The sequence below is a fragment of the Euprymna scolopes genome, chromosome 25 (genome assembly GCF_053919585.1).
Source record: "Euprymna scolopes isolate OS-2025 chromosome 25, ASM5391958v1, whole genome shotgun sequence".
NCBI classification, from domain to species: domain Eukaryota; kingdom Metazoa; phylum Mollusca; class Cephalopoda; order Sepiida; family Sepiolidae; genus Euprymna; species Euprymna scolopes.
In genome coordinates, this window is record NC_136506.1 from 96714003 (window position 1) to 96737633 (window position 23631).

At 35.8% G+C, this 23631-nt stretch overlaps 1 protein-coding gene across 6 annotated transcripts in view; it reads left to right on the top strand.

Annotated features, from left to right (window-relative positions):
- Window positions 1-23631, top strand: part of LOC145247540 (monocarboxylate transporter 12-like) — a 259753-nt gene that overhangs the window by 211361 nt on the left and 24761 nt on the right. For all 6 annotated transcript variants that reach the window (XM_080109375.1, XM_080109380.1, XM_080109379.1 and 3 more), the window contains exon 3: window positions 19070-19213. In XM_080109375.1, the coding sequence (XP_079965501.1) occupies window positions 19070-19213 (144 nt within the window). The remainder of the gene's footprint in view (window positions 1-19069; window positions 19214-23631) is intronic.

A 23631-nucleotide genomic window follows, 5' to 3' on the forward strand; every position in this document is an offset into this window, starting at 1 on the left:
AAATGTGTAGGGGTCATAATAGGGGTCAAATTAAAAAAAAATTGACTGTCTGTAGCTTCCTCAGTCTTTTATACAAATTTCTGTAAAAGTCTGAGGAACCTACAGACGGCCAAAAAAAACGGCCGGGTAGCTGAAACAATAATGTAACTTAACAGAAAGATACGGTAATAAAAAATAAAACGCATATTTGCTCTACAACAGTATTGGACACTTTCTTCAGTTTTTATTAATTACCATTTCTACTATATATATATATATATATATATATATATATATATATATATATATATATATATATATATATATATATATATAGTATAATGTTTTATATTTGTACAAACTTTATTGGTTACATATGTGCATAGGTGTTTAAGCTATGATTTCTTTCGAAATTTAACATCATGAAGCCGCCATTCTCAACTGAAATAAATAAAGGTTTAAACATGTATGCACCTATGTAGCCAATAATGTTTTTGTAAGTATAAAAATTCTATAATAATACAGCTTTACTTTACTTGCCCGATTACTATATATATATACCGACTAACAATATGAATTTGTGCACGCCCGTTTTACAACTAATATCCTAACTGCAATTTCTGAACGTATGTACCATACACTAGACAAAGCAGAAGAAGGTAGAGCGATATCCCTAGATATATCTAAGGCCTTTAACAGTCTTTGGCTTAGGAAAATCAGATCATACGGTATCACTGGTCGAATACTTAACATAATTAAATCCTTCTTAAACAAGAGAAGAATTCAGGTTGTCCACGACGGTCGCACATCTAAACAATATGATATAAATGCGAGGGGTCTGTCCTTGGACCTTTATTATTTCTAATATTCATAAATGACCTCCCTGATAAAATTGTCTGTGAGATGGGTATATTTGTTGATGACACCACGCTCTATAACGGGCATGAGAGAAAAACAAATGAACACATATCTAAGGAAATGGTAGAAACACTAGAGGAATCCATAGTGGAATGGAGACATAAATGGATGGTCACTTCAATGCTGCTAAGATTAAGCTTGTTTCCTTCAATAATTACAAGAAACCTTCTCAACCACTAATAGCTATTGCTAAAGATGCATTACCTGAAAGTACTTCTTTTAAACTCCTCGACTTAATATTCACAAGGAACATGAGTTGAAACAGATACATTGATAACATTGCCAGGGCCACTGCGAGATAGGTGGTACCTCTACAAGGCCACTTTTCGCTCATGTATGGAGTATTGTTGTCACATTTCGACTGGTGCATCTGCTACTTGTCTCTCACTCCTAAACAGAGTTCAAAAGAGACTCGCCAACCTGATGGGTCCTGAACTGTCATCTAAGCTTCAGCCTCTGTCGCATCGACGAAATGTGGCATCCTTCTGCCTGTTCTACAAGTATTTTAATGATGAATTGTCCGACGAACTGCAAGCACTTGTACCCCCTCGACGTAAATACTCCCAACAAATCCGATAAGCAACAAAATCCCACCCCTACACATGAGAGATCCCTAGATGTAAAAAAAGCCTTCTACTCCAATAGTTTCTTCCCCAGAACTACTAGACTTTGGAATTCCTTTCCGGTTTCCTGCTTCCCCAACTGTACTGACATGCAGAAGTTCAAGGGTAATGTAAACAGACATCTTGCCGCTTAACTCCCTACATAGTATCCCAGCAACTTACGTCCCTGATAGTAGCCCCTACATCAACGTGGCACTGTGCCTTGTTTCAGGTAAAAATGGATTTATATATATATATATATATATATATATATATATATATATATATATATATGGTTGAGTGCTTTGTAAATATATTTTCACCCGACGCGTATTTAAGCAATTAAGTCTAACCGCACTGATGATTCGTGATACAACGAAACAGTACTGTATGTGGGTGACATATATATATATATATATATATATATATATATATATATATATATATATATATATATATATACACACACACGGGGTTAGTTCCAAAAATATAGTCTCGCATTTTTTTCAACTCAAAAAGTTTAAGAGCTACGAAGACGGAAGTGGTACCATTAAAACGAGCGACCTTTCATGCTCCAGAATTGATTTTTCTATATACCCACCATCATTTTCAATGCAATTTTGCCAGCAATAAACGATGGCTGTGCATGGGCGTCCGGGGCGCGGTTTGTAATATGAGGGTCGTGTCAAAAGTAAGGCCTCCTATTTTTAACTAAAAAAAAATTGGAGAACTACGAGAACAGGAGTGATACCAAAACGAGCGACTTTGTGTCTTTCCAGAATTTCTTTTTCTACATAGTCACACGATTCTCAATGCACACTTGCAAGAAATTCAATGATACATCTCTGCTTCTGACGCACGCCCAAGTCAGGAGTAGTTTTTAAGATTTTCACATCGTGAATATCTGCAACAGAAACTTTCAGGTCATGAATGCACCAGGTCAGTCATCATGAATTAGTATTCCAAACTCACTTTTTCCTGATTCATACAATCTTGTCCGAGATCAATGGCTGACTCAACGATTTACTTTTTGTTTTTCATTTTAGTATAACTCTAAGACAGAAGTATATTATATTCCCATGTATTTATAAAATAAAAGCCTTGGGGTAAAATGGAAAATAATTTTATTATTGTCTAATTCGTTTTGTCCATTTCCTGTTTTCGTGGTGTAATTAAGATAAGTAAATCTGTCATGGAAGCAATTACTTGGCCGAGGTTCCAGCTTGCCCGATGGCAAGTGGGCCGCTTATATCATATACAAATGGGTCCCTCATAACAAATGCAAAAAATAGAAATAGGCCCCTAATATAAAATACCAATATTAAAAAAACAAAAAACAAAAAAAAACGTAGACAAATATATAACTATCTCTTTTTACATAAATTTAGGTATGTGTATATGTTTATGCATTTTTATGTATAGGATTAACTCCTAAACGAATTATCTGATCATTATAAAATTTGGGAAATAGCTGCTAGACGTCAAAGGGGGCAATATATGGGTTATATTTAGGTAAAAAAAATTTCTACACAAAGGGGTGAAATCCATTGGTATTTAGATAGCTCTGATTTTTGTGAAATTTTAACATGTGGTTAAAACAGTCAAATGGTAAATTCGACACACTGTTGCCAAAAACTACCTACTTCAAAAGTCGACGCTCTGCTATCAAAACTCAGCTCTAGAACACGACGCACTGCTGACAACACTTGCTACTCTGATACCCAAATCCAAAATAAATCAGTCTCTGAAAAATCAGGCGTTTTATATCCAACCGGAAGCGTTTCATTTGCATGTCATGTGACAATATCGCAACCAGAAAAGGCGGCCATTTTTTTTTTTCGTCATTCTTTTTGTCTACGCGGAATTCTATGGATTTCACACAAACAGGTTTTTACTCTTTTTTTTAAGTGTTTAATTACAGAAGAGCAACTTATTTTGCCTTTGGTAGTATTTTAGACCACAGTATTAGATATAAATGAATAAATATTCCCAGAATTTCAGTTTCTTTGGAGTATTTTAAATGGTGTTTTGGGGATATATGGGATCAACCTCCAATTTGAAAATAAATATATTTCAGATTTGCATCAAATTTGATCCATTGTCGTTAAACACAAATTAAATAAGATTTCCGAATTACAATTTCTTCTTAAAACGATTAAATTTTAGGGTAATTCTGTTTATCAATCCGCGATTTTCACTTGGTGTGTCCGGCAGATGACGGAAAATAACCGGAAACGGGTGGGCGAGGCTTATTACAAAAAACACAGATTGTTAGAGAGGAGAAAAGGACATGGATTACTAGGACTTCGAAGCCGGTTTTAAATTATGTCGAGTCAGAATATGGTGCTCCAAGCTTCTCCCTCCCCAGATATGGCAACAATCTACTTACTGGCGCGGAGTTCCAACATATAACAAGTAGAAAAAAACAGACTTCATGACATTGTATATGATTACCTTTATGGACTTCGTAAAGTAATCTGCACTCTATATAATGCATTCGTTCATGTGAAGTGTGTTTAACGTTGGCTATTCTGCAAGGTGTTTTTTTTTTATGAAGCGAGGAACTTTAAAGTGATAACTCTGTTTTCTTTAATTGCATATTTGGCAACTATCGGTTATTTTGAGTTCATTTTGGTTTGAAAATTCATAACGAAGAGACAGACACCTTAACAGCGTTTTTAAACTGTATAAATTCATTTACATTTGATGAAGGAATTATTTCACGAAATGGACCTGTCAATTCCGCCTCATTCGTGCGATTTCATCCCATGAGATTATTTTCTTTGGGGATATGTAAATTCCTATATCTACGTTGATAAAGCAGATACAAAAGACCACTTGGAAGACAACATCATTTCCGGAATACTGTCTAATTTAATGCGTCGAGTTTGTGAAATTTGGACTTTTAGATTATGTGATATACGTATACATATGTCCGAAATCGTATTTAAATTTCAAATGTCAAAAATTTGCAGAATAAAAAATATTTTTCTGCGATTTATTTTGATATAAATTCACCACCTGTAAAAAATACATAATTTATATCAAACTCACGCCTTTTCTTTTCTTTATACGAGGGGCGTGCAGTAAGTAATGCCCCTGGCCCACTTCCCATAGCAGTAGAGCAACGAAACTTGGCACAGTTATTAGTCTTTCTCTACATACGAACCATTGAGTTATGCATTTCTCCCATCGTTTGATGCAGCTCTGGAGACCGTTTCTTTAGAACATCCTAGGCTGGTCCTCCAACCACGAAGTGAATTCAGAAATCAAGGCTGCATCATCTGGGACACGCTTTATTTTGAAAAACAACTTCATGGCCGGAAGGAAGTGAAAGTCAGAGGGTGCAAGGTCAGGAGAGTAGGGAGGATGGGGTAGGATTTCATAATCACACGCCCGTGCTTCTGATCTGGTGGCATGCGAGTTGTGGACCGGAGCGTTGTCCTGCAGGAGGAGGGCACCTTTGCTGATCTTTCCCCGCCTCTTGATTTTGATAGCTTCCCTTAATTTCCTCAAAAGTGAAGCATAATAGGCTCCTGTAATTGTGGTACCCTTTGCCAGGAAATCTGTCATCACTACTCCGTCCTGGTCCCAGAAGACTGTGAGCATGACCTTGCCAGCGGAGGGCTGCACTCTTGCCTTCTTTGGAGGTGGTGAGTCCAAGTGCTTCCACTGCATAGACTGGGCTTTGGTCTCTGGATCATAGTGATTAACCCAGGTTTCATCCTGTGAAATCAGTCTTTTGAAAAACTTTGACTCATCTTCTTGGCACATCTCCAAATTCATCCTCGAGCACTCCACACGTTCTCGCTTCTGGCAGGCACTTTATGCATATGCAAATGGTCATAAACGATAGTTTCAACAGATCCTGTACTAATCTTGACATCTTGGGCTATTTGGCGAATAGTAATGCGCCGATCTTCCAAAATGGCAGCCTGAACTTGACGGACAGATGCCTCATCAATGTCAGAAGGGAGGAGGCGACCAGGTCTGGGAGCTGTTTCCACAGACTTCCGGTCATGTTTGAGTTCTCGATGCCAGCGTTTTACAAGGTCATATGATGGGGCATTATCGCCATAGGTTTCTTTCATTTCATCAAAAGTCTCCTGTGGTGTGCGTCCTTTCAAATACAAAAACCGGATCACTGCTCGACATTTAACAGGCTCCATTTCACACCTTACTCAGTTCAAACACCTGTAAAACAGAAACCAGAATTAGTTCCGAGCTGTAATTTTCCATATAACCCGTAGAGATATAAATCATTGCATATGCAGATTTCAGCTAGATCAGACAATTGGAAGTGGGTCAGGGACATTACTTATTGCACGCCCCTCGTAAATGTGCATTGTGCACTATAACATTTTGTTTTCTCACATGAAGAAATATAGTTATGATATAGTGAAAATGGGAATATAAAAAAAATGACCAAGTTTATCAAGACGTTAATATATACCACGTTCTCAAATAACGGAAACCATTTTATCAAAGTCTTCATCCCATGAGTCGCTAAAGACATCAGTAGTTTCAAAGGCTTCAAATCATAATGTTGTCGTGGTGGGAGAGGGGAATAAGCACGTTTATGTTGCTTTTAAAAGTGTCCTGGAGGCCTCCAGGGATTACCAAACCTTCTTTTTTAAGCGGAGGTGGGACTGGGATAGTGTCCGTTTTTTTGTTTGTTTTTTTTTTTGGTTTTTTTTGCCACAAGGCAATTCTCCCAAGCATTATTTTCTCCTTTTTGTTTAATAATAGTTAACGTGTGGTATCCGTACTGCGTTCATGACAGATTACTGACACCTTTTTGAATTGTAGGTGACTTCGGCAGAATGTTGAAAACAGATACTACACTTTTTATTATTTTCCTCCCTACAAGGGCAGAGTTAGACACAATGTCAGTTTTTAATGTGGGGAAATCCAGCTTCCCCAAAAAGAGTCACTCTGGATAGGAACAAAAATAAAATGTTGTCTCAGTCATAAAGGATTTCTCTTCCACTGACCGAAGACCGAAAAGTTGAAGTATAGCATCAGAACAGATACTACACATTAAGTTATATTTTTTACTTTTCATGAAAAGTTATAAAGACAAAACAATAAAGAACAAAAAATTAGGCACTCAAAAATTGGGGAGGGGTTGTCTATGGTCCTCCTCATCACTGTATCATTGCTAGTCTATGTTTGATCCTAGCTAAAGTTCGTATTCACCACAATACCTCAAGCACATCGTGGGTCGTACTACTTAAGATTCCCAAACTCAGTCAAAGTATTCCCTATATACGTTGGCCAACACTGGGGACAATGGTGAACCAATAGCTAATTATTATTCGTGCCGATCTCTACACAGAAGGTCAACATCTTCATTATATTGTCAATTGGGATGTAAGTGCGTTCCTCCAGTTTAGTATTTGAAGTTAACTTATCCCATACCAGAATCTCGTCAGTGGGAATTTTCGTGACTAGACTCACTACACCCCAACTCACCAGCCTGCGAATTCTGTTGATTTTACCAGAGCTTGAAGAAGTGTATCCTGCTGATTTTGCTGCATCATCATCAACAGAATGTAGATGTAGAATTCAATTCTTAATGGTGTTTTCGGTCCCCCGACAAAAGGAAAGCGGACCTGTAAATTCACCCTTGTCCATTCGTCCGTTCGTCTCTCTGCACCTTTTTCAATAACTACGCCTTTGAATTTTACGAAATTTTGGCACAAACATTTAACATGATATGAGTAAAAAAAAAAAGTAATAGAACGGATTTTCCAGGAAAAATCTGGTCTCCCCCCTCTTAGGGGTGCCTTTCGGGTTAAAATGGCTAAAATTGACACTTTTGTGCTTATTAAAAAATTGATGCCTTTGATTTTTATAAAACTTTCTGAAAAGTTGTAACTAACTGATTTTTATATAATTTTGTTTGTCTATACCTCGCGATAACCCTTGGGTGCGCCCCAGGGGCTCTTTTAGGGCTAATAAAAATAAAACACTCCATGTTTTGGACTATTTTACCATATTTGTCCAAAATTTTCTGTGTATGTCTATTTAGCAGTTTTGTATGGTGCTGAACTCAAATTTAAATATGTTAAGGCCTTGGAGACTTTTGAGGCTAAATGGTGGGGGGGCAATGCTGAACTTAGTAATTTTTTTATTCCTCCTTGGCTGTGCACTCATGGAAGAGCATGCATGTTTCACTTGTTTTAATTTGAATCTAAATACGCACAAGTTTTTATGATTTAGATGAGAATCTTGTTTCCATAGATTCACTGAATTGTCCAACAGTGGTAAGAAGGATTCCACTAAAGCCAGAAATATCAGAATTAGATTGGACAGCTTTTGACAGAAATAATCTCAGAGCTAAAATTGTAGGTATTATTATTATTATTATTGATATGGTGACTTGCTTCTTTGGTGATTTCTTCAAATGGACTCAGTAACTGTACAATTTTTTGAACAAGTCCCCATGGGTAAGTTGTTAAGGTAGGAATTTTATTATCAACAGCATACATTACAAGAGTTTTCGTCGTTCTAAATTTCTTTTTAGCATATAATATGTTGAATTCCATTGTATGGTCACATCTTGAATTAGTTTATGTTTTTTCTAAATTAAACTGATCCTGTATTTCAGTTAATTTACTAATTACTAATGGAGATTTATTAAAGTGAGAGACTATATTTCTGTTAGTTGTAATGATTGTCTTAACAGCTTGTTGGGAAAAATAATGAGTCACTTATTGAGAATTACAATGTATGTACGAAGCATGATATTGATTCTAAATAACATTCTCTGACATCAGCAACCATATTTACTCCTGAATACCGCAAGACTAATAAAACTTAATCGGAGATTTTATACTCATCAAAAACATTATGCAATTTTTCACTTATTCTTGTACGTGTGTGTACACCAGGGAAAGGAACAACTCTAAGCACATTTCTGCAGTGTTTAAAGTAATTTGAAAGCCAATGACCCGTCAAACAGAAACGGATCATTATTTTTAGTAGCTATCCAAATGTCTATAGTCAAAGAAATGCTGTTAATTTCATTAAGAAACGATGAATATTTGTTTTTCCTTTTTTTAAATATAACTGAATTTAATTTTTTAGTTAAATACTTTTTTGATGGAATACTGTAATTTGGGCACAGTTTTGCAATACGCCTATTAAATCCAATGTCAGAATATGGTTGAATATGAACAACAATTATTTAACTTATCAGATAATGGATCTCTTGTGACCAATGGTCATTAATATTAGACTGAAGATCTCGAGAATTCGATTTCGATTTCCAGTCATGGTATCGTGTTTTACTAGTTGTTAATTTATTATTTAGTTCACTGCAATATTTTCTATTTCTGAAAGAAGATACTTCGATATCGCAATGTATTTCTTGTACGTTTACAAAAAATGTGACATATATATATATATATATATATATATATATATATATATATATTCCCTTTTCAAATGGTAAACGTAACAGATCTGTTACGCTTACCATTTGAAAAGGGAATTTTTCCGAAATTAATAATGGAATTTGTCGCAGACATAACAAGTAAGACATTTTACCAATACAACTGAATAAATATATGCATATATAAAATATATGTATGTACGTATTGATTTGTAAATCGCCTCTTGTTCTCGTCTTCTGTTACCAACAGACATATATATATATATATATATATATATATATATATATATATATATATATACACACACACATATATATGTGTGTGTATATATATATATATATATATATGTATGTATGTATATATATATATATATATATACAGAGAGGGGGAGAAGGACAGGCAGAGAGACAAATAGACAGAGCACCTTATATTATGAGTAAATTATTAGACGATCCCCGGATTTATACTGAAACCTCAAAACTATAATTTTTCTATGTGAAGGTGAAACCAAATCTGTTTTATCGAAAAGACGTGGAAAAGAATTACTTCCGCCGTGAAGAAAGTTCTTTTACAATTGCCAATACCAGCCGCCCTCCTTGGAGAATCCTTAAAATTCACTGGTCAATTGTCAGTAGCAGGGAACTCTATTAAAAGATGTTGTAGCGATCGATAGGGAAAGAAATCCGACAAAAGATCTCGGAGATTGATCAGTCACTCCATGGACATGCCAAAATCTTGAAATGAAACGGATCAAGAAACACGTGATGCCATTAACAGGCAGATGTGAAAAATGCGAATTATGCATTCAGATGCTTGGAGAACACAGTCATTTCCGAAAGTTAAGTGGTGAGATTTTATGTGTAATATTGTTTCAGTTTACCGATGTTACAATCTAATATCGATTACTCGTAGAGATTTGGCATCTGTCTGTCTGTGTAACGTTGTGTAACGTTATCCAGGAACCAACACGTTGCAGCCTCAGTCGCAAATAGAATAGAAAAGAACTTCCACTCGTTTTTTCTTTGCAACAACGGCATTTATTTCCTCATTGTTAAGGTCGTGACGTCATCCCCGCGATCGTCTTCTTTCTCCTTTTTGAAGTCTTTTTTCTTTACCAGTGACGTCATTTCGCATGCATTTGCATACGCGCGTCCGCGCTCCGTTACATCTGAAGCCGAAACTACACTATTACTTCTGTTAACGCATCTTTTACTGCTCCATTCAGTTTACTATACTGTCAGGTTAATGCACGATCGATGCTTAATACAGGTGGAGTGGTGCAATACATATTCGTTCATCATGATACCATCCTCCCAAGCATTCCCTCTTCTTTTCCTTTTTTGAAGGGGATAATGTAATATCTATTTCGTAGTACTTACAGCACTCTCCCATGCATTACCTCCTTTTGGGGGATAGGGCATAATTTATAATGAGATTATGTTAAGTTGGTTGTTTTTTTTTGTTTGTTTTTGTTTTTTGTTTGTTTTTGTTTTGTTTTTTGTTTTTTTATCTGCAGCGCATTGAACTCTACCACTTTCAATAAAAATTTGAACTATCTTTTACGGATATAACATTCTCTCTCTCTCTCTCTCTCTCTCTCTCTCTCTCTCTCTCTCTCTCTCTCTCTCTCTCTCTGTATATATATATATATATTTTAAGAGGCATATTTGGTAAAATCAAGATAAAGAGTGCTAAATACGTGAGTAGAGCTAAATATGTTTTTTTTTTATTATTTCAACCTCGAATGTATTAACATAATTCATTGCAAGTTGTATCAATTGATGGAATAAAGATTACCCTCCACATGATCAGGTAATTCAAGTTAAAATCAATTTTAATTTGAATCATATGATTATGTGGACGGGTAATCTTTATCCTGTCTATTGAAACAACTTGTAATGAATTAAGTTAATACACTCTCGGTTGAAATAAACACACACACACACACACACACACACACACACACACACACACACACACACACACACACACACACACACATGCTGAAATGATTCCCGGAAAAGATGAAACACTATGAAAATTTCACAGCGGCATCTTTTATGTGTAATATAGAGTTACTGGATATTCTGTGGACGTTCAACGTGAATGGAGATCCCGCGATATTTTTGTAACCCTTTTGTTAAAACTGTTAAAGTATTTACCTAAGTAATCTAGTTAATGTAGTTTCAGAATATATCTGGTTATGACGGTTTATCTTCAATATCCTTATAGGAGTCTGTGACATATTTCCATTGTATGGACTCCCGGCGCAAACGGAAACCACACGATATCATTATACCATTTTTAGACAGAACAGATACCCTTTCATTCTAGCCAGAAGACCAAGAAAGTATATTTAAGTTTAACATAGACCAAAAAGTGACATTATTTTTTGTTTATTTAAAAAAAAAATTACATTGCGTTTTCTGTGATCGGGAGATCCTATTTATTAAAAACGAGGATAGAAAGTGATAACTAGGGCTGTGACAAATAAATATTCTTTTCACTGCTTTGACTCTCAAGTATATATCCGACACAGTAAATCAACCGAGAACCACATACATTTATATAAAAAAAAACATATAAGATATTAACGGATATAACTTAAGAGTCAAAACAAGGCAAAGAATATGCTGTTGTCACATCCCTAGTGATAACATAGGAGAGATGTGCAATAAGTAATGCCCCTGACCCACTTCCCATAGCAGTAGAGCAACGAAACTTGGCACAGTTATTAGTCTTTCTCTACATAGGAACCACCCAGAATTATGCATTCCTCCCATCGTTTGATGCAGCTCTGGAGACCGTTTTTCTAGAACATCCCAGGTTGGTCCTCCAACCACGATGTAACTTCAGAAATAAAGGCTGCATCATCCGGGGAACGCTTTACTTTCAAAAACAACTTCATGGTTGGGAAGAGGTGAAAATCAGAGGGTGCAAGGTCAGGAGAGTATGGAGGTAGGGTAGGATTTCATAACCACACGCCCGTGCTTCTGATCTGGCGACATGCGAGTTGTGGACGGGAGCATTGTCCTGCAGGAGGAGGGCACCTTTGCTGATCTTGCCTCGCCTCTTAATTTCCTCAAAAGTGAAGCATAATAGGCTCCTATAATTGTGGTAAGGCAATCTGTCATTACTACTCCATTCTGGTCCCAGAAGATTGTGAGCATGACATTGCCAGCGGAGGGCTGCACCCTTGCCTCCTTTGGAGGTGGTGTCCAAGTGCTTCCACTGCATTGACTGGGCTTTGGTCTCTGGATCATAGTGATTAACCCAAGTTTCATCCTATGTAATCAATCTTTTGAAAAATTTTAACTCATCTTCTTGGCACATTCTCAAATTCATCCTCGAACACTCGACGCGTTCTCGCTTCTGGAATGGTGTGAATAACCTGGGAATCCATCTGGCAGACACCTTATGCATATGCAAATGGTCATGAATGATAGTTTCCACAGACCCTGTACTAATTTTGACATCTTGGGCTATTTGGCGAATAGTAATGCGCCGATCTTCCAAAATGGCAGCCTCAACTTGACGGACAGATCAATGGCAAAAGGGGGGGGGCGACCAGGCCTGGGAACTGTTTCCACAGAACTCCGGCCATGTTCGAATTCACGATGCCAGCGTTTTACAATGTCATATGATGGGCATTATCGCCATAGGTTTCTTTCATATCATCAAAAGTCTCCTGTGGTGTGCGTCCTTTTAAATACAAAAACCGGATCACTGCTCGACATTCAACAGGCTCCATTTCACACCTGACTCAGTTCAAACACCTGTAAAACAGTAACCACAATTAGTTCAGAGCTGTAATTTGCTACATAACCCGTAGAGATATAAATCATTGCACATCAAAATTTCAGCTAGATCAGACAACTGAAAGTGGGCCAGGGACATTACTTATTGCACGCCCCTCATATATATATATATATATATATATATATATATATATATATATATATATATATATAACTTTGGGGCATTAGCTTGAATCGAAACCGAAACCAAAACTTTTCAAGACAAAAAAAATGTATATATATATATATACATATATATACATATACTTTGAGTTTCTTCAGCTATAATCGAAACCGAAAACAAGACTTATGAAGAATTCTCGGTAAAATTATTTATTACAAGAAATGGGAGGTCATAACAATTAAACGACAGTCACTCGGAAGAAAAAATATGTAAAAGTGACACAAAATAACACACATGCTACCGTATTAATATATAGATATACTAGCAAGCCGCCCGGCATTGCCGATCGTAAAATACGCTTAAATCTAAAATTTTGTATTCATTATTATATTATATTGGACCCAATATATAGTAATGATTTAAAAAAAAAATTGACTCATGCTCCACCACCGAGAATCGAAACCAAAACCTTTAGCTTACGATTTACTTTGATGTTAATGACTGTACTATGAAGCAAAGCTAAAAAAAGAAAACATGAACCAATTACTATTACGTTACGCATGCATATTCGTAATAACGTTGTTCGACCTTCACCTGGAAAATTTCATTTTTTTATTTTTCACACTTTTGCACCGATTTTCCCCGGCTAAAACCCAAATATAAAGTTTCGAATACCCTATATATAAAGTTTCATGTCTGTAGATCAAAAGCTGCAGGAAGGGTTTGGTAGGTAAACTTTTTTAAACAAATATATATTTACGCATGCATAAATATATAAAGAGGTTTGTGTTTCCTATAAGCTTTTTTAAGCAAATATTACATAAGTATAAATCATGTCGAATATCTGCATGAATATAATTGCACATAATACTTAACTAAAGATGATCATCCCATGAGAAAACCGAAAAAAACTCATAGGGAATTAATTAAAATAAATGTTTAAAAGAATATGCAAATTAGCTAGATCTTTTGCAGTTAAATGCAATTCAGTTACCCATATATAACAAAGTTTTGTTTTCTTTTTAAACAAATAGAAAAATGGGGGTTTAATATACACAAAAAAAAAAATATATATATATATAGGAGTATAGATGTATGTATAATATATGTCTTTTCTTTTGCGATTAAACCGAAACATTTCTAAAAGGTATGACGTCAAATTCTCGTAGTTTTTCAACAACGAGAATTATTGTCCTCTTTTATTACTACGACTATCGTTATCAACATGTATAGACAGATTAAATGACTCCGCGAACAGACGGTCATCTGTGCGTATTTGTAATTATCTGCCACCCAATGGAGATGAGATGTGATTTTAAGGTCATTTTTTTAACGTAATAGCACAAGACTAATTACAATGATAAACAGCATTTTTAATAATAAACAGTTTAGAAATAGATCTTCCTTTTTTTTTTTTTGTTTCAGAAACATTAATATCTCCGACTTGCCAAAGCGGTTTTTCTATAGGTGGACAAATCCTCTCCAACCTCTCTTACCCTGATGACATCGCTCTTGTTAATGAATGCACGCATAAACTTCAAGTTTTTGTCAATGTATTAGCAAATAATGCAAAGGAGATAGGATTAGAAACAAACCAAGAGAAAACAGAACGTATGTCTACAGTTAAATCACAATTTAACCTAAACATGACTATTCACAGTAAACCCAACAGGCCAAGAGTCCTGGATATGACCCTAAACCATATCCGATCGTGAGGCCCCAGCTTGCAGGCTTTGGGGAGTGTGGAGCCACCCTTTAATTGCCATTGCTCCCAGGTCCACTCTGATCCGGACTGGTAATACCTGTTAGGGTCCCAACTAGGGGTTGAATAGAAACCGACTTAAAAAAAAACAAAAAAACAAAACAAATATACTCTATTAAAAAATTGTTCTTCAAAATCACTGGATTCGTCATTAAATAACCTGAAAAGGGTTGATATGCCGTAAAACAAAAACAAACCCCCAACCACCCAACCAACCAACCAACCAACCAACAGGCCAATTATTTATTTAGAGCACAAACCGACTTTCTCCATTGACCGCGAGACAACATTGAAACAAAGAATCTGGCTGGGTTTGGCGGCTTCTAAAAAACACAGCAACATTCTAAAATTAAAAAAAGTGCTGATAACTGTTAAAGCAAAAGTGTATTTCCTTTATGTCCTCCCAGTAGTTTTATATGGTCTTGATTGTATCACGTGGACTAAACAACTAGCCAATCGCATTGACGTGTTTCAAAATCACGTAATTCGTTTCATTGCGGGGCATCGCCTGATCGAAATATATATATATATATATATATATATATATATATATATATATATATATATATATATATATATATATATATATATATATATATATATATATTCACCCTCCGTCAAGCTACTTCCCTACCCCCTCTATTTGATAAAATCAAAAGTAAAACCCTTAAACTTTTTGGCCATGTCAAGCGATCAACGACTGGCCTGTCAAAGTTATGCTTTGAGGGTTTGTTAGCGGACAAAAGAGGCAAAGGAAAGCTAAGGAGAAAATGGAGAGAAAATGTTTTTTGATTGGACATCTCTCAGCAGTTGGACGTCCATCAACTAACTGTACCTGGATCGGAAGAAATGGCGAAAACTAAGTCACGTGAGTTCGCAATTCGCATCAAGCGGAAGATACGACTCATAATGAATATCTCTGATCACAGTTTCGTACATGTAGGGTTTAGTACACCTACGCACACACACACATAATTAAGAACACAAGACCTACTAGTCAGCAAATTTCAATATTTCGACTTTTTTTGTGTGTGGTAACAAGTGTCCGATATATATTACAGGCGAAAATTGGTGCTCTTGATCGAATTATATCTTAATAATATCTAGTAATAAGTAGTAAGGTTGTACGTTTAAAAACAAGAATAAGCTTAAAACTCATAAAATTCATACTAGGAAGGACCCGTCGCGTAACGGATTAAGTACTTGGTAAATTCAGTTGTAAGTGACACTCTTCTGAAAGTTAAAGTTTCAATCCTCAGAGCGGACGAGTTTTAGGACAGAATTGCGAAATAATTAAGACTTCTATTCAGCTATGGTTGAAGGAATGAGAGTAATGCTAACCCGGTAGATATTTTTTACTGAGATGATCACAGAGTCGTAAATAATAAAAACAGCAATAAATAGCGATGTAGATAAAAAGGTTAGACCTCGTCATAATTCGAAACTGGTTTTAACCTATAAAGAATGTGAAAAGGTTTTGTTGCAGTAATGCCAGGTTTAAGACGTCATCAAAAATGTCACATTTCTTTTTTATATTATTTTTATTCACCTTAACCAATGCGCGCTTTCATCGGTACCAAAATCAACAGAGTCCGCGCCATTTCTGAAATAGCCTTCTTCCCGTTAAATGTTGTATGCCATTATATCTTTAAATATTTATTCGTGGAGTTTGGTTTGGTTGTTTTGTTTTACGGTATATCAACCCTTTTCGGGTTAATTAAATGCTGAATCCAATAATTTTCGAAAAAATCTACTCTTTAAGTTTTTTATATCTTCAAATATTTATTCATGGTGTTTGGTTTGTTTGTTTTGTAGAAGAAAATTTTTGTTTTTGAGTTTCGGAACATAATTGGGTTTTACAAAAGGAAAGAAAAGTAAACAATAATATCAATGTTTGTTGCATTTGTGGCCAAGAAGCCAGTACCTTCTTACAGCCTGATCTGGTAGTACCAGATGCCCTAGCAGGTATTACCACTTCGGACAAAAGTGAACCTGGGAAAATAGAAAATGCGGATCAACTCCACATTCCCCACAGCACTCAAATGAGGCCTCACCACCGAATATCTTTTAAGGTCACAACTAGGATCTTACCATTTAGAGGTTACATATATTTTTATGTTAAAATGTATGTAATCGATTTGGTTTCTTATGTAATCGATTTTGTTTCTTGTGTAATCGATTTGGTTTCTTGTGTAATCGATTTGGTTTCTTATGTAATCGATTTGGTTTCTTATGTAATCGATTTGGTTTCTTGTGTAACCGATTTGGAGTGCAGCTTGACATGTCGTTGAACATCTGGGAACATGAGCCATCACCGATAACATCAAATGGAAAAGTGACAGTGTTCTATGACAAAGACATACAGGCAGGCAGATATATAAAAGACAGAGCCATCAAACCAGACATTGTAATATGGAACAAGTCCGAAATATCTGAGCTCATTATCAATGTCACTATCCCAAATGACTACGGCATTAATAGAGCTGAACGAGAAAAGATTACCAAATATAAACATAAAGAATGATTGAAAAACAGTCAGGTCGCTTAAAGAAATCAACATTATACCAGTTGCGATAGGAACAACTGGCCTAATGAAAACAAATCTTCAGAAGTACTTTGAAACAATGCCTGAAAGAACCAGGCTGGCACGAAATACAGATAGCAGTTATGAAAGGAAGAAACATCTATTCTTAAAATTCAAATCGTAAAGAAATCAAGTGTTAGCTCCAGGATGGAACCCCTCGATCTCTTAAAACTATATCAAGTTAAATTTATATATAAATATAAAAGCGAAGATGTATGTATGTATGTATGTATGTATGTATGTATGTTCGCTTTTTCTCTGTGTCTACAAAAGGCTTTTTTCAGAGAAGCGGTCGCTCGCTCCACAACTTTTTAAAACTTTTTATATCACATATAAATCGTAATATCTCACAGTTAACAACGAAGATCGCCTGTCTATTTAATTTGCTCGATTTCGGGAAGATCAATATTCAACATTTGTTGCTCGCCGCACGTGGGTTAGTCTTTTTCCTGTAACATCTTGGGGGAAAATAAGCGTTCAGCAGTAAATGAAATCCCGCAGTCAAACTTGACCTCATTAACTCATTCAAACGGGCACCTGCTAAATCCAAGTAATTAAATAAATTCAAAAGTGTTTCGGTTAGTATGTCGCGTTGGGGCAATGGTTAACGTCGCACTTTTTTTTTCACACTTTAATTTACAACTTTGCCTCAAGGGTTCGGGTTCGATCCTCATACTTACTTTTTTTTTTACCCCACCCCCACCCCACCCCCGGAGTTTCCAAACACCCGGGCAACGCCGGGTACCCCTCGCTAGTATATCTATAAAAGTGAAATTGTCTGTTTGTGTGTGTCTGTGTGTGTGTAGATTTCCCTACGCAATAACTCTGTCAATTTTCAGTCTACAGACTCGAAATTTGATATAAGGGGTATTGAGATTTGGGAAAATCTTTTTAATCGGTTTTCGGCCAGATATTTGGCTGTCAAGGTGTCAAAGTCAAACGATTTGACCTTTGAACACTCTACCAAACTCCTCCGTTAATGTTGAGTCTGAACACTTGAAATTTTAGATGTAGGTTACTTTGACATGGATCTAACTTTATAATTTGATTTGAGCCTAAAACAATAAATGTTAAGGGGTGAAAATTGGGATCAAAGTTAAAAATTTGACCTCTGCGGTCTCTAGCAAATTACTCATTCAATTTTTGGTTTAAACATTTTTAAATTTAACATAAAGTGTATTCAGACATAAAGCAAGCTTTTTAATCGGTTTTTGGCCGAAAATTTGGCTGCTAAGAGGTCAAAGTTCAAAAGATTTTATCTTTGCGATCTCTAGCAAACTATTTAGGCAATTTTGGGTTTAAACATTTGAAATTTTACATAAAGGGCATTCAGACATGCAGCAAACTTTTTAATCAGTTTTTGGGCGAAAATTTGGCTACCAAGAGGTCAAAGTTTAAATAGTTGACCTTTGTAGAGGCTATCAAACTCCCCGCCAATTTTGGGTCTAAACACTTGAAATTTTAAATGTAGATTACCTGGACATGAGTCAAACTATATATATATATATATATATATATATATATATATATATATATATATATATACACACACACACACCTATGCACATAAAGTTATGAACAGTACATAGGGCCCGAGCAAAGCCGGCCTGAACTGCTAGTAATTATAAAAGCGGAGTCGCTATCTCACACACATATGCATTTATAGTCTCTCTCCCTCACACACACACGCACACACACACGCACGCGCGCGCGCACACACACACACACACACACTTGCGCACACATACACGCGCATACATATGCACACACATGCACAGACACGTACACAAATACACACACATACTAGAGGCCACACGTGAATACTCTAAATTGATTTTAAAACAAAAACAAAAAAAACTCGAAAAAATTCATTTATTTTTGATGTTGTCTTTTCCTTGAATAGGTCCATTGGCCGGAGCCTTGACCAGCGTCTACGGTTGTCGAAAAGTGAGTGTGGTTGGCAGCATCATCACCGCCGTCGGTTTCATCATCAGCATCTTTGCCACAGATGTTTATTACCTCTACTTCTCATTTGGAATCCTCGGGGGTGAGTCAGCATCAACAGCGAGAAGAATCGTCTTTTTTCCTTTTTCTTTTTTTTTTCTTCTTTTTTTCTTTTTTTTTCTTCTTTTTTTCTTTTTCTTTTTTTTCTTCTTTTTTTTCTTATCTTCTTTTTTTCTCATTCTTGCATTTATAAATTTTATAAAAATGCTTGTCAAGCCGTCATCCTTAGTAATGAATTTTTTGCCGTTTTGTAAACCGTTTTAAATCCTTTCATTGTATTATTCATCATCTAACGACAATCTAATTGACCTTTATCCTCGATTGGCTTTTCGCCTTGGTAAGTGGGGACTCGTTAGTATTTAAAGAAATTACGTCATTCTAACTAAAAAGGATGTGATTACTAGGGCTAGGAGAACAAACAGCATATTATTTTCATTGTTTTGACTCTCGAGTGTGTATCCATGCATATCTTATATGCTTTTATATAGGATGATGTAGTTCTCAGTTGATTAACTGTGTCTAACTGTGTCGGATATATACTCGAGAATCAAAACAATGAAAAGAATATGCTGTTGTCATATCCCTTGTGGTTACGTTTATATAAGAACTTATCAGGGTATATGAAGCTCAACACATAAGGGCGGAGCCTAACATGATAATACATTTTTTTTAAAATCTAAATAAATATAAGTATAGATACGAAGTGTCTTCAATAAGTTTCTAGAATTTTTTTACAGGCATTTAAAATTGTCATAGACTCTTAAAAATTCAGTATATTATTGCTATTTTTATGATTTCAGGTTCAAATGAACAGCTACAGCAGGAATTGGAATACACCCTCCTAAAGCCTGATTGTCACAACTGGTGAATTTCAAAAATAGAAGAATGATATGCAATAAAATTCTGTTTTACATTTGGAAAAAAATGTATGGAATGCCTTAGACGGCTTTTGTACCATCTTGCGGAATTGGGCATCAGTTTTCTAGTGGCATAAGAGATTCAAGGAAGGCAGGAAGTCTGTGAGAGATGATGAGAGGTGTGGGAGTAGTAAGGAAGAGAACACCAGAGTTGATTGGCCAAATAAAGAACTTTATGGATAAAGACCGTCGTGCGTCTATAGAGACAATAAGTGTGCAGTTTAATGTCAGTGTGGGAAATGTATACACAATTATTTGCAAGGAACTGAAAATGCGGATAATTTGTGCAAATGCACCTGCCCACAACTCCATTTTTGTCACAAACTATTTGACCAATATGGGCATCAAGACAGTTCCTTATCTCCCCCCCCCCCAAAGTCCAAACCTTGCCCCCCTGTGATTTTGGTTATTCCTGGAGCTCAAGGAAAACTTTAGAGGCTGTTGTTAAGAAACAATTTAGGAGATGAAAGAGGCTGTGACAAGAGAACTTCCATGGGGCCTTCCAGCAGTTCTTGGAGCAGTACAAGAAGAGCATTGCAGCCGGAGGAGATTACTTCAAAGGGGACTAGAGTTATATGCGCGTACTATAATTAAGTGCTCGTACAAAAGAACTCTGGAAACTTGTTGAAGGCACCTCGTAGATTTATTTGTCAGTTCAAAAAACATCATATAAAAAAAGGTTATAGAAGCTTTTACACAATGGCATTTCGAAGTCAAATGCTTCTCTTCTGATGATGATATATATATATATATATATATATATATATATATATATATATATATATATATATATATATATATATGTTCGAACACGCAGCGTCCTATTATGGCGATGCACTATATAAAAGTGGATTCAGAGAGAACATAAAATTCCAACGAACTCATAATCAACAATAAAATAAAAAATAGAAATAGGAGGCGGAATTTAATTTGGTTCTTACCTCCGTTCTCATTCAGTACTAAAACTAGAGTAGGGCATCTTTCCTTAGACGTCTAGATAAACATTTCCCCCAAAAACACGCACTACACATAATCTGTAAGAGGAACACTGTAAAAGTAAGCTATTCGACATCACCATCGATTAAGTTCATCATCTCTAGAGAACCAAAGACGATGATTAACGCAGGCTGATCTTGCAGAGCCAAAAATGAAAGTCCATTGGATGGAAATTGAAAAGCTGAATCCCTTGTATACGAAGCTACAACAGCTGACGAATCTACAAACACACCTGAAAAATACATCGGAATGACACAAGGTTCATTTAAGCAAAGACATGCACATATGAGCTCTTTTAGTTTTCTTATACGACCTAGATTGCCTACCAAACTCCTCTGTTAGTTTTTGGTCTACAGACATGAAACTTAATATATAGGATATTCGAACCCATGCTAAACTTAATGTTTGGGTTTTAGCCGGGAAAAATCGGCGCAAAAGTGTAAAAATTAAAAAGATGGAATTTGTCAGGTGAAGGTCGAACGACGGCATTACGAATATGCATGCGTGACGTAATAGTTATAAATATGTTTTCATAGCTCAGGCATTAACGTCAAAAGAAAAAGTAAATCGTAAGCTAGACCTTTTAGTTTCAAGTCTTGGTGGTGGCACACGAGTCATTTTTTTTTTTTTTTTTTTACTGTTTAATCATTATAATCATTAATTATATATTGAGTCTAACATAATATAATACTAAATACGAAATCTGTATTAATCAAAATACCATATTTAAGCGTATTTTACGACTGGGCAATGCCAGGCGGCCTGCTAGTGGATATATATATATATATATATATATATATATATATATATATATATATATATATATATATATATATATATATATATATATAGGGAGAGAGAGTAATCTTATATAATTATAAAACTCTTTGGACCGTCCGGGTGTTCTTGCTTGCTTGCTTGTTTGAATCTTGTAATATATAGAGATTTGTATTATTTTTACCCTCTTCTACCGTCGGCCACTTTTTTAAATTTTATTATTGTAAGAGATAATAAAACTAACTGCAAAACATAAGTGGAATAGTCCATTATCAACAAAAAGGAATATCACCACGATCATAATACTATTTAACAAATAGTAGAGAGAGTGAGAGAGTCTAATGCCGAATTTGTCTTTATTTTTTTAAATGAACTCACTTTATGAACTCACTTTTTCCCCAAATCAAAAACTCAAACCCAGACTCAATAGATGACCCAAGGGGCAATATATTTTTTCTAGTTACTGATAAATCTTACCGTAACACATAATTGAACGAAATACCTACAGACATAAAGCACTTTCTTGGAGATCAAACACGTGAAGAAGCAAAGTAGCGCCAATGCTTTAGATCTGCCGTGATAGATAACTAGTTAGCATAACAACTTGACAGCCGAATAAATAGGCGAGTTTCTTTTGCTTTCGTTTAGCGAGAGTTACGCAACCTAAATGAGTTTGTCACATTTCGTTAGATCTGACAGAAAGTTCTCTCGTCGAGGATTAAAATAGAAAGAAACGAGAAAACACAATCTTGTGATTTTTTTTAAAAGAAAACAAAACGTAATCTTGATTACTGTTTAACAATTCCTTCTCGACTTATATTATTTTTAGAACCAGATAATACGAATAAAAACAAATATGTAATTAAATCCTTCTTAGATAAGAGAAAAATCCAGGTTGTCCTCGACGGTTGTACATCTAAACAATATGATATAAATGCGGAAGTGTCTCAGGGTTCTATCCTTGGACCTCTATTGTTCCTATTATTCATAAATGACCTCCCCGACAAAATTGCCTCTGAGATGGGTATATATGCTGATGACACCACACTCTATAACAGGCACGACAGGAAAACAAATGAACATATCTAAAGAAATGGCAAAAACACAATCTGTAGTGGAATGGGGAAAAAATGGAAGGTCACATTCAATGCTGCCAAGACTAAACTGGTTTCCTTCAATAATTACAAGAAACCTTCTCTGCCACCAATAGCAATGGCCGGTGACTCTTTATCTTCGAGTGCATCTTTCAAACTCATTGGCCTAACATTCACAGGAAATATGAGTTGGAACAATTACATTGAAAGCATTGCCAGGGCCGCTGCGAAGGAGATAGGCTCTCTCTACCGTGCTAGAAAACTACTAACACCCGAATGTATTCTGTACCTCTATAAGGCAACCATTCGCCCATGTATGAAGTATTGCTGTCACATTTGGGCTGGTGCATCTGCTACTAGTTTCTCGCTTCGAGACAAGGTTCAAAAGAGAGTCACCAATCTGATAGGCCCTGAACTGGCATCTAAACTTCAGCCTCTGTCCCATCGACGAAATGTTGCATCCCTCTGCCTGTTCTACAAATATTTTAATGGTGAATGCTCTCGCAAACTGCAGACACTTCTGCCCCCACGACCTAGACACCCTCGACAAACTCGACAGGAAGCTAAATCCCACCCTCACACAGTAGAGATGCCTAGATGTAAAAGATCTTTCAACTCCAGTAGTTTCTTCCCCAGAACTGCTAGACTCTGGAATTCCATTCCAGGTCACTGCTTCC